The sequence below is a fragment of the Zootoca vivipara genome, chromosome 1 (assembly GCF_965207765.1).
Source record: "Zootoca vivipara chromosome 1, rZooViv2.hap1.1, whole genome shotgun sequence".
NCBI classification, from domain to species: domain Eukaryota; kingdom Metazoa; phylum Chordata; class Lepidosauria; order Squamata; family Lacertidae; genus Zootoca; species Zootoca vivipara.
The window spans coordinates 67,574,480-67,586,595 of record NC_142582.1 but is presented as its reverse complement, the minus strand read 5'-3'; the positions used below and the strand labels follow the sequence as shown (position 1 = coordinate 67,586,595).

Sequence of the window (12,116 nt, the reverse complement as noted above, 5' to 3'; positions counted from 1 at the left end):
TACAATAATTTTTTGCTTCTAGGGGGGGCAGCTGCCCCCTCCTGCCCCCCCTGCCTACGCCCATGATAAAGGACATTTTAATAGTGTTCAGAGATACGTTGCAGGCTACTGGTTTCTCCTGTTAAACCTGCTTGTCCTGTAACTAAAATATCTTACAAGTGAGAAAGGCAAGCAAAATCTTCTTTAAATGTCCAAATAATAACGAAAAATGTATGAGCTACATTTTGGAATTAAGTTATTCCTTGAAAATGATTTCCCTTCTCCTCCTCTCCAAATAAACTCAGTCATTGTTTCCCCCCCCCAAAAAAAATTCTCATGACAACAGATGTACTTTTAAAATAAGCTGCAATGGCATCATTTTTTGTTAGTGCAACTTAAATCCTTATACCAAAATGGCATTTGCAAATTACATGGCACAATGTTGCCTCCTAGTTTCTGATTTTCAAATATTGTGTGTTAATCATAGATGCACTGAATTTAGAACATTTTTCGGCTCAAAAGAGATGTTGTCGCACATTGCCTAATCTGTTCTTCCTGAGCCGGAGACGGGGATCCAAAGAAAATCTCTTAAACAAGGAGAGGCATGTCTATAAAACAGAACATGGGCAAGACAATACAAGGTAAAGAGAACCTATTTATGTTGTATGAGCATTGTCTTATTAAAATGACTTGTAAATTTCAAGATCTTTTTCAGTAAGCACTTTATCAGAAGATGTTATTGCTAAAATGATGTACCTGAATGCCTTAATAGGAAGATGTTTTGTTTAAGTGAGTTATTAAACTTTTGTTTTCGGATATTCTCTAGCAATTCCCATTAGGCAACATTTTAAAAGAAAAGTCTGAAAGGGACAGTTAATAAGGCTGAAGTAAACCACTGGAGTACTAAAAAGCAAACAAAAAAGATCTCTACTGCTGAGAAGCAAACTGTTTGCTAGCATGGCAAATAAAGAGATGTCGCATCTTCCTGTGTGTCTTCTTGATCTTGGAATATTGAATGCAATCCACAATAGGTTCCTATGGTAACTAATAATGCAGCCATATGTTGTTGACCGTCATACAAAAATAACTATGCTTGAATACCATGGCCACAATAAAAATTTAGCGGAGCCTTTCTTTTTGTGATGGGAAATCGGTTTGCACCTGTGGTTTCTCTTGAAAAGAGGACATGTTACATCGGGGAGAGAGGGCCTTTGACCCTTCTTATGTTTACTGAACTATAACTCCCAGCATCTTTGGGTAGCCCTCTGCTTGTGGAACGCTCTCCCCAGAGAAGTTTACCTAGCGCCTTGGCTACATATCTTTTGGCGCCAGGCAAAAACATACCTCTTCTCCCATTTCTTTGGCTAATTAAACACTCTATGGCCTTTTAAACTTTGTGGGGAGGGTTATTGTTTTGTTTGTTACTACCGTATGTTGTGCATTTTTTTGTTTTTATATTGTAAAGCGCCCTGTTATTCTCAGGTGAAGGGAGGTATAGAAATTTAATAAATAACCACTGCTCTACAATTCTGTGATACTATGATCATAATCTCTGGCCAATGGCCATGCTTGCTTGGGCTGATGGGAGGTGTAGTTCAGCAATATCTGGAGAGCCAAATCTTCCCTGTGTTGAACCACTATTCTGACTATCAAACCTTTATTAGGCATTTTACAAATAGAACCGCATGGAAAAGAGTCACATACAAAAGTATTTAAAATGCATACAACGAGGCAACAGTAAACTGCATACACCACCCCCCAACCCTAGGAACTGTAGTTTGTCAAGGGTGCTGGGAATTGTAGCTCTATGAGGTAAACTGCAGTTCCATGGATGCTTAGGGGGAAGCAGTGTGCTTCAAATGTATGGCGTGGGTGTGAGTGATGAGAGTGGCCGCTTACTTACCGTACCCAGTTCAGGGTGGGCAGCGGTTGTGACTCATTGCGCCAGCTCCATGCACTCCTGAGCAAAGCCAGCCATTGGCTTCTCACCCAGGCCAGGTGTGGAGCATCATGAGTTCCCGCCAGACCCACTTTACATTTGCACCAATCTGTGGCGGCCTGGGGTGGGGTGGGGCTTGGGAGCAGACCTGATTGCGGCAGTCTTAACTCGGGTCCGCTCTCACCCCCTGTAATACAGTTGGCTCTGCCCTTGGCAGCACAGGGATGAGAGTTGTAGTCCAACAACATATGGAGCACCACAGGTTTTCTGTCTCTGGTTTAAAGCTATCTTGAAATCTGTGTCGCTGGAGGAAGTAGCAAGAACCCTGTGCCATGCCCAAGAAAAAGATGGAAGTGGCAGGATACTCAGGAAATTATTTTTAAGCTTCTTGTGTTTGTGCTTCCCTTTTTACGCTTGCTGTGGTTGAGCAGAACAACTGTGGTCAAAAGTCAGACCAGCACTGAAGATGGAGTGAAGCACCTTCAGTTTCAGTCTTTGCCAAGGTATTCAGCTGTGACTCAGAGGGTAAGTTTACTGGTTATTTGTGTTCGACTTTCCCTACTGTGGTCTAATGAGCTGCAAGAAGAAGGCCAACTATTTCTAAATACTTTTTCCTTTTATGGAATAAAACTCCTAGAACATCACTTCCTGGATATTGTATTCTCTAAAATTGCTCGGTGATATACAAACTTCCTTGTATCCCGTGATGAGGTCTGAGCCTTGGGGTGAGGATTAATCCTCTGTCTTTCTATTTTAAGCAAATATATTATGAAACATGCAAGAACTAAACAAAACCTATTTATATTGTATTACATAATATTAGAATAGCAGAACGTAGTGGCCTGGGGGTTTTCTTTTCTGATTAATGTACAACATACGCATTCTGAACAAATGTTCTACAGTTTATGAAATGCTTAATGTTAAAATCTGCTTCACAAAAGGGAGAATGTGTCACTCATTGGATTGTATGCCCAGTTAACTCCCACTGGATTTCCTTCTTCAGTCTAGTGTCAGTTACAACCGTGCACAGTACCAAATTGTGGGGGGAGTGGGATGGACCGAATTCTGTTTTCCTCAGAACCCCCTCTCCCAGGACAGTCATAAGATAAACATCTGATTAATTAGATTTGTCCTATGCACCCAAATTAACCTAGCATAACAGTGTTAGAGGGTTTACAAAACAATTGCTATTTGATGTTGATATGAGGCTGGAAATTGCTTGTTCAGTGTGATTTCGTAAGGTCTTTAGAAGCGGGAGGGGAATTCTTTCAGATGTGGCCCAAGAAATGGAAGAAAGGGGAAATCACAAAGGAAGAGTATACATGAGTAGCCAACAGTTTCAGGGAGGAGGTCAGGTGGGCCAAAACTCAGAATGAGCTCAGGCTTGCAACAGAGGTTTAAAATATTTTTTTAAAGGCTTCTTCCGCTATATTTGAAATGAGAAAAAACAAGCAAGTAGCAGGCCCTCTGCATAGACAAGATGGAGAAATGCTGTTGGGTGACAGAGAAAAGGCAGAACTGCTCAACAGTGGAGGCGGTCTGCCTCGTGTGTCATTCCTGGGGGGGGGGTGACATTGGTGCACCACCCCTGGGATGTGCGCCGCTTGTAGCACCCCCCGGACTAGCTCCACCTCTGCTGCTGAAACACCTACTTTTTTCTGTCTTCACACAAGAGAAAAGCAGTGCCTAAACTTGTGATAACAGAATAAACGATGCAAGGAGGGACTGCAGCCCAGAATAGGAGAAGAGGTAGTACAGGAACCCCTAGCAACTTTAAATGAATTCAAATCTCCAGGGCCTGATGAGCTGCATCCAATGGTACTAAAGGAACAGCAGATGTAATCTCAGACATCTGTCTATTATCTTTGAGAATTCTTGGAGAACAGGTGAGGTTCCTGCAGACTGGAGCTGGGCACATGTTGTCCCCATCTTCAAAAAGAGGAAAAAGAAGACCTAGGTCTTCTACCGAACAGTCAACTACCGAACAGTCATCTTGACGCAATACCAGGAAAGGTCCTAGAACAGATAATTAAACATTTGGCTTGTGAGCACTTAGAGAAAGATTACTAAAGTGATTATTAAAACTCTGCATGGGTTTGTTAAAAAAAAGTTGTGCCAGACAAATCTCATTTCTTTTTTTTGATAGAGTTACAAGCTTGGTGGATTAGGGAATGTTGTGGACATAGTGTATCTTGATCTCAGTAAGGCTTTTGACAAAGTCCCCCATGATATTCTTGCAGAGAGACTGGTAAAATGTGTGCTGGATGTTGGGTGGATTTGGGTGGATTTGTAGCTGGTTGACTGAGTGCTCACTAACGATTTTTGTCGTCTTGAAAAAAGTGACATGTAAGGTGCCGCAGGGTTCTGTCCTGGGCCTGTTGTTGTTCAACGTCTTTATTAAAGACTTGGATGTAGGAATTTGCAGAGGTAGCTAAAGACAAAATTCAGATTCAATATGACCTTAACAGATTGGAGAACTGGGTCAAAACTAGCAATTTTCAGTTTACATTTCAGTTTATACTGTATAGGGTTATTGGCTCCCCAGTTTGTGTTTTGTTTTATGTCTTCCTAAATAGAATGAATTATTTAAAAGAAATGTTTAGGGGAAAGAGGGAGCAGATGGGAAAACAGGTTCTGCAAAGGGAGGAAAGACTCCAGTTTAATTTTCACGCTGAAGTCCTCAGACGTGAGGCACAAATACAGGATGGGTGACACCTGGCTTGAGAGCAGTATATGTGAAAAGGATCTAGGAGTCTTGGTAGACCACAAACTTGACATGAGTCAGCAGTGTGATGCAGCAGCTAAAAAAGCCAATGCAATTCTGGGCTGCATCAATAGGAGTATAGCATCTAGATCAAGGGAAGTAATAGTACCACTGTATTCTGCTCTGGTCAGACCCCACCTGGAGTACTGTGTCCAGTTCTGGGCACCACAGTTCAAGAAAGATACGGACAAGCTGGAATGTGTCCAGAAGAGGGCAACCAAAATGGTCAAAGGCCTGGAAACGATGCCTTATGAGGAACGGCTTAGGGAGCTGGGTATGTTTAGCCTGGAGAAGAGAAGGTTAAGGGGTGATATGATAGCCATGTTCAAATATATAAAAGGATGTCATATAGAGGAGGGTGAAAGGTTGTTTTCTGCTGCTCCAGAGAAGTGGACACGGAGCAATGGATTCAAACTTCATGAAAGAAGATTCCACCTAAACATTAGGAAGAACTTCCTAACAGTAAGAGCTGTTCGGCAGTGGAATTTGCTACCAAGGAGTGTGGTGGAGTCTCCTTCTTTGGAGGTCTTTAAGCAGAGGCTTGACAGGCATATGTCAAGAATGCTTTGATGGTGTTTCCTGCTTGGCAGGGGGTTGGACTGGATTCTATGATTCTATGATTCTATAACGTGGTAATCACTATAATGCTGTTTTGTTTGAGCACCATTTCTCCTAACATTATAGAACTCGTGCCATCTGTACAGTGTACAGTTAATAATCTTTAGGGGTGGGTGAAGTTTTCAGGAAATGATTAGGAAAGAAGAAAAAAATGATTCCTAGGAGACCTATATAGTTATAAAGTTTTATTCCTGGGAAACTCTTATCATCATTGACCAGGGACATACTTCCATAAAAAGCCTGCCCTTTAAGTAGAAGAATCTTATTATGAAAACACACTTCATGTAGAACAAATTGAAAAGTTAAAAGGGCACACTGAAATGAATTTAGAATTACAAAAGACAAAGAATAAAGTTGAACTGAGGGCAGGTTTCTCAAACTTCTAATCCATTCATTGGCTTTTGTAAGTCTTGCACAAATAGGCAAATTCTAAGCAGAACTTCCAATAAAGCTTTGGGATTAGATGCTCACCGAAAAAACCAGTACACTCTCAGAAATGCGGTTTGTGAGAAATGAACAGTTTTTCTCTGGAAAACTAGTTCTGTGAGCTTGCCCAGAACTGATTGGCTAGCACCTAGGACATCACATTTCACTACATGTAGAAGTTGCATGTGTTATATCTCTTGATTTTAATCATCTTTTAAATGCTTTTAAATATATGGTTTAGCTGTTTTTCATCAAGAATGTCCATGTTTTACTTTACTTAAATGTTTTCTTACGACTGGTTACAGGTAGGTAGCCGTGTTGGTCTGGGTCGAAGTAAAATAAAAAAAATCCTTCAGTAGCACCTTAAAGACCAACTAAGTTTTTATTTTGGTATGAGCTTTCGTGTGCATGCACATGAGTAAGTGGTTTATAGATTTTGTGCATGCACACGAGTAAGTGGTTTATAGATTTTGATAAATAAACAGGTAAATAAATAAACATCCCTTCAGGGTCTCAGGGAGAGAGAAATCTCTTCCCATCATCTACTACAGGCACCCCCAAACTTAGCCCTCCAGATGTTTTGGGACTACAACTCCCATCATCCCTAGCTAACAGGACCATTGGCCAGGGATGATGGGAGTTGTAGTCCCAAAACATCTGGAGGGCCGAGTTTGGAGATGCCTGATCTACTACATGAAATCCAAACGAACTAGGTGGAAATGGGAGGGAATCGAGTTTCACCTAAATCAGCCTTTCCCCATTTGGTGGTCTTAGTTTTAGACTACAACTACCGCTATCCCTGACCATTGCCCATGCTGGATGGCTAGTGATAATGAGAGGTTGTCCTAGAATACACCAAACTGGAGAAGGCTGAGCTAAATGTTAAGAAAATGTTCCTAATGTTAAGACCTCTTCCGCAGTGGAATAGGAGGGTGGGTAGGCTCTCCTTTACTGCTTCAGGCATTTAAGCAGCAGCTGGACAGCCATCTGTGTCAGGGATGCTGTAGTTTCATCAGGCGCTGCAGATCCTGCATTAAGCACAGTGTTGGACCAGGTGGCCTAAAAGGTGCCTTTCATGATTCTGTGATTCCATTTCTAAAATATACTTCTAAAATGTAATGGAGAAGAATAAATATTTGCATGAAATATTGTCTCTCTAAATATTTCCTAGGGACAAGGAATGCAGACTGTGTACTGGAAGTAATAGGGCTTTAAAAAAAACCTGTCAACGTTTGGTTTTTCTATTTAGAATAGTACATAGACATAGCTATAGTGCCCAGAATTACTCTTTTTTTAAAAAGATTTGTTTGGGGTGGGATGCAATAGAACAAAGATGCACTTAGAACTGTTTAAAGTCATGTGGTTGTTTTCTAGGTACAACTTCTGGGTTGATTTCAGTGGGGGGGAAATGAAATCCCAGGCTCTGTGACACTGAGATGGTATCCCAGGCTCTCTGTCAGGAAGTTCTTAAATCTACCATAGAAACCACAAAACACTGCACATTTCTCAAAAGTTAGTTTCATTTTGGTTTCTAGAGAGGGGAACAGAGATAGAAAAGATCAAGACAAACAAACAAACAAATCACCCATGATGATGGGAATGGATCCACAAACTACTACTGAACAGAGCTCATGACTTTCAGCATTTTGTTTTGCTTCTTGAAAGTGTTTTTATTTTGCTTTTCAGTGCACCAAAAAACAAAGTGGTTTATAAAAAAATTAAATGCTTTAAAGGTTAATACAATACTGAAATAGATTATTCCAACAGAAGAGCATTTAAAAAGCCAGCGGCTCCCATCAATCTAATAAAGCAAGGAGAAGGATTTTAAGGAAGTTCTCACCTGGACTTGAAAACGTACTGTATGTGGCAGCACCAAGCAAACTTCTCCAGGGAGCAAGTTTGAAAATTTGGGCACCACAACATAAAATACACTCTTCTGGTGTGTTCTGCCCCCACCTCAAACAGCACAGAGACCCAGGAAAGGGCAATGAACAAGAATCCTAATATCTAGGTTTGGATGGGAAAAAGTTGGCCTTGTAGTATCCTGGTCCTGAGATGTTTAGGGTCTTTTTAGGTAGTTGATCATATGGGAAGAGGTACATCTAAGACATTTTATTCACCAAGGATGACCTGACATTGACTGCAGTATTTGCAATCAGCCCTTGGTTTGAGTCAGAAAAAGGGCACATTGTCTTTCCAAAGAAAGTAACTGTCTGATGCAGGCCCTAGGAGCATTCTCTGTAATCGTGTACACAAAGCTGACCTATGAAAACCTGGGGGCAAAGGCCCCATATTCACTTTAGATTGGAGCTTAATTTTATTTTAAAAAAATATTTTAATGCATTAAACAAACTTTATTAACATGAAATATATACAATAATGAAAAAGGGAAAAATTTCATTTTTATAATGGAATAAATTAATCTCACATTTCAAATGCCAACATTTTCATTGTATTTTCCATTCATAGCTATTTTTTCCTAAAATATATATTTTAATAACATGTAGTAGTTCATGCCAACACCTGAGATATTAAATTCTCTTTTTACCAAAGCTGTTAACTGACTCCATTTGTTTAATTCTTCCTGATAATTAATTCCATTTTTAACATTGTTGAAAATTTTAATCAAGCACAATTGTTCTCAGATTTTTCTGATGATATCCTGCTTTCTTTGCTTTGACATAGAACAGCTTTGCAGTGGTCAAAACCTGTAAAATCTGGATCTTATATGAATTTAGAGGCTGACTTTTACAGAATTTAATTAGCAGATTAGTTGTTCTAACGGTAACTCAGCTTGCAAACTTTCCCTTATAATTTCAACCACGCAGTTCCAAAGCTGCTTTGCATTAGTGTACCCCCCCTAACCAAAATAAAAAAAATCCCTTTATGGCTTTACAAAACCAACAGTTTCCTTCTCCAACCTTACTTGTGATCTTTGTCTTCCTGTTTTCACTGTTTGGCCATATAAGCAATTGGCTTTTCTCTATGTTTATTTTGAAACCTGCACTCTCCCTGTACTGCTGTAAAACTCTGTGTAATTCTTCAGCTGCTTCTCCAGATAAATCACAATATTGTCTGCAAATAAACCAATATTCCTTTTGGATTCTAATTCCTTTAAATGCCACATTAAAAGACTGGAGCATAATTTAAAGCAAAGTTGGGGAGCCTGTGGCCTTGCAGATGCTGTTGGACACCCCAACTCCTACCCCTGCCTTGCCAATGGACGGGGATAATGGGTGTTGTACTCCAGCAACTTTTGGAGGTCCACAGTTTCTCAAACTCTGAATTAATGGGTATGAACTTTGAGCAACAGTCCAAATCCAACTGGTAGAAGTTGAAGGGAGTGGACATAGATCATGTAATATGTACTACCTACCAAGGCAGAGGGCTTGGCCAGATTGCTATGCCTGCACAATGGCCTTCTATGGTTGGTGATGGTATTAGTGATTGGCACAAAAGTCAGCCAATCAGTGCTATGCAAATTTTGGTTTCTGCTCCAGACAGTAGGAACCACTTCTTTCCAAGCCAGTCAAAAAGAAAGTGTGTTAGAAAAAAGAAAGTGTGTTAGAAAAACAAGAAGTTCATTTCCACAATAAGCTCATCACTGAAATCCATGTGTGCAAAAACATTTTTGTGCACTGAGCAATATCAATGTCAAATATATGTTATATACAAAAAATGTCATTTTTAGTACTATGATTTCAACACAATCATTCCTTGACTTCGCATAGAGTTTTATGAAGGACTGACAAGGAGGTCTATCTTAATTGGAAATGAGAGCACTTTAAAGCTTGCCAATAAAGCCTTCCATGCAATAATACAAGGAATGTTGAAAAGGTTTATCTTAATGTCCTTACTATGTTACATTAGACCTTTCAAAACCCCAAGTTAATAACACACAAGGAGAAGCATAAGTTGTTACTTTAAACTTTATTGCTGCTTGTTGTTATAAAGTGATCTCAGCCTGGACTTTAAATGGGTTTAATTTGTATTTTTGGCATCTGCTATAGCCTTGGGATCACAAGGCCCCACAGTGCTTATCTTCAGAGGTTAACTTGAAACAGACATTCCCATCAGTGCATAGCCTCTTTAGTCAACACTGCAATCCAGCGTGTCTTTCACCTCTCATTATGCCAACCCTACCTGAAGATGAGGGACAGCCAACAGAGACACAGCACCCCATTTTGCCTTCTCCAATCAAAGTAAGCAACATTTATAAATTTGCTATCCTCAATGACTTCTGACTGCTTTACATTAGCTATTATTATTTTTTTACTATAATTTGTGCATTGAGTTTGATTAAAATATGCTTTGGCATGTCATTTAGTCTTGTTTCCCCCCTCCATGACATCACAATGTTCTATGCTTTCTCATCACTACCTGAATTTTAATAGCAAGTAGGGGTGGTGGTGGAATGTTGTCAGAACCCAAGGTAAGTTCTACTAGATCAGGCGTCGGCAACGTTTTCTGCCCATGGGCTGGAGGATTCCCACGGACTATTGTCCGTGGGCCAGACATGGGCCGCACAGGCGCAGAAGCCATTTCCGATGCCGCACTGCCCATGTCCCAAACACCGGAAATGGCTTCTGCGCATGTCCGCGGCTGTGCAGAAGCGATTTCTGGCGCTGCGGACATTTTGGAAATGGGCAGTGCAGCACCAGAAATTGCAGCTGCGCAGAAGCGATTTCCGGTGCTGGCTGCCCATTTCCAAAATGTCCGCAACGCCAGAAATCGCTTCTGCAGCTGCGTAGACGTGATTTCCTGCGCCGCTCGGCAAGTCCCCACGGCGCACCGGTTTACCGCAGCCCGGTTCACGGGCGGCCCATGGGCCGGAGGTTGCCAATGCCTGTACTAGATGGTACAGAAGGACAAGTGAGACATTGGCAGCAGTTCTTGCGATATTTATGACAAGATTCTGACCAAAGCCCACACTGTTTAGCATATTTATCCTAACATTTCAATGTAATTTTACACTAATGGAAAATGGGAATTGATTTAGTGTAATATGGTGTTACATCACCACTCATTGATCTTTATTCCGGTTCTTAAAACTATTGTTCTTGTTTGAATATTCTTATTTGTGGGGCTGGACCATGATTATGTACAGTATTTCACTTTTTCTAGTTTGTACTCAGGGCTGCTGCCAGCTTCCTAGCAGAATGGGCTGTTATGACGTTATAGTTTAGGATGTTCTGCAATTTGTTCTGCTTGATTTTTTAGCCAATGTTGGCTCTAAAACTAATCCTATTATAAAATACATTGGAATAGCTTTGACTGCTGTGTCCTGCCCCCCCCCATTTATCCATATTATATGGCCAGCCCTGGAAGTAGTCCCTGAACAATTAGTGCTGCTTGAGCAATGTAGAATGGCATCCTAGCTGGGGTGAAACAGAAATGGTAGTGATTGCTACCAAAGTTGGACTGAGCATAGTTTGTTTGTTTTTTGGCTTTTTTGTTCCTTAAAGAAAAATATTTAGCCCTACTTGGCATTAGCAGTAAGATCAACCCATGCTTTCTGGTAATATTAACAGCATGTGACACTCCACATTGCACACACAGAGACAACTATGTCAACACAGTTGATGATTTCACAGAGAACTTCTTGACCCTCTAATCTCTCCTCAAAAATATTTTTGATGCTTTGCACATCATTTAGATGAAATGCATAAAATGTGTAAAAGAGGGACCTTCTGCTAATATGCAGTACTGAATCAACAAGTGTAATGATTTTCAAGCCTGCTTCTTTAGGATTTATGTTATCAACTGCCCTTTTTTATTAAAAAAAACACCACAACACAAAACAGATCATCATGTTCTCTTGAGTTGTGTTGAAAACTTTAACGCCAATGTATATCTGGCACGTTCAGTTTTACTTTTATCATTGTCTTTTAAACCTAGGACATAGTATTCTACTCTTTGGATAAAAACATCCGCTGCTTTTCCTTTCAACATCCTAGGAAAATGTTGTCAGCAGTGAACTGTGCAGTTATTTGTCATGCATTCTGACACCATTACACATTTGTGCTGAGGGCTAGTTTCCTGGTTTAAGATAAACAGCCCACGTGTGTGAGTTCTAGTGATCAGTCTAATGGAAGGCATACAGTATAGGTCAAAGAGATCTTGATTTTGCTCTGTCTTGCATGCAGTTGTGTGTCTATAAAGTTTTGTCAGGTATAGAACAACGGTAATTGTTCCCTATAAGAAACTATTGCTGTGGGAGCCTGGGGAGTAGTCTCTTTTTCAGCTGCTGGCTGCTGCTTTTTTGAAAGTTCGTTTAGTCAGCAGCATCTAAGGTTTCCTGTTTCCCACTGCATTATGTATTATTACCTAGAAAAAGCCATTATATGTCCTAGGTAGTACTATAAAAATGTAAACTTTCAGATTGACCCT

At 40.4% G+C, this 12,116-nt stretch overlaps 1 protein-coding gene across 7 annotated transcripts in view; it reads left to right on the top strand.

The window, feature by feature from the left end:
- The window catches only part of IRAG1 (inositol 1,4,5-triphosphate receptor associated 1), a 97,420-nt gene that overhangs the window by 48,144 nt on the left and 37,160 nt on the right, over positions 1-12,116 (top strand). For all 7 annotated transcript variants that reach the window (XM_088667367.1, XM_088667360.1, XM_088667356.1 and 4 more), the window contains 3 exons: positions 467-620; positions 2,350-2,443; positions 9,737-9,928. In XM_088667367.1, the coding sequence (XP_088523493.1) occupies positions 467-620; positions 2,350-2,443; positions 9,737-9,928 (440 nt within the window). The remainder of the gene's footprint in view (positions 1-466; positions 621-2,349; positions 2,444-9,736; positions 9,929-12,116) is intronic.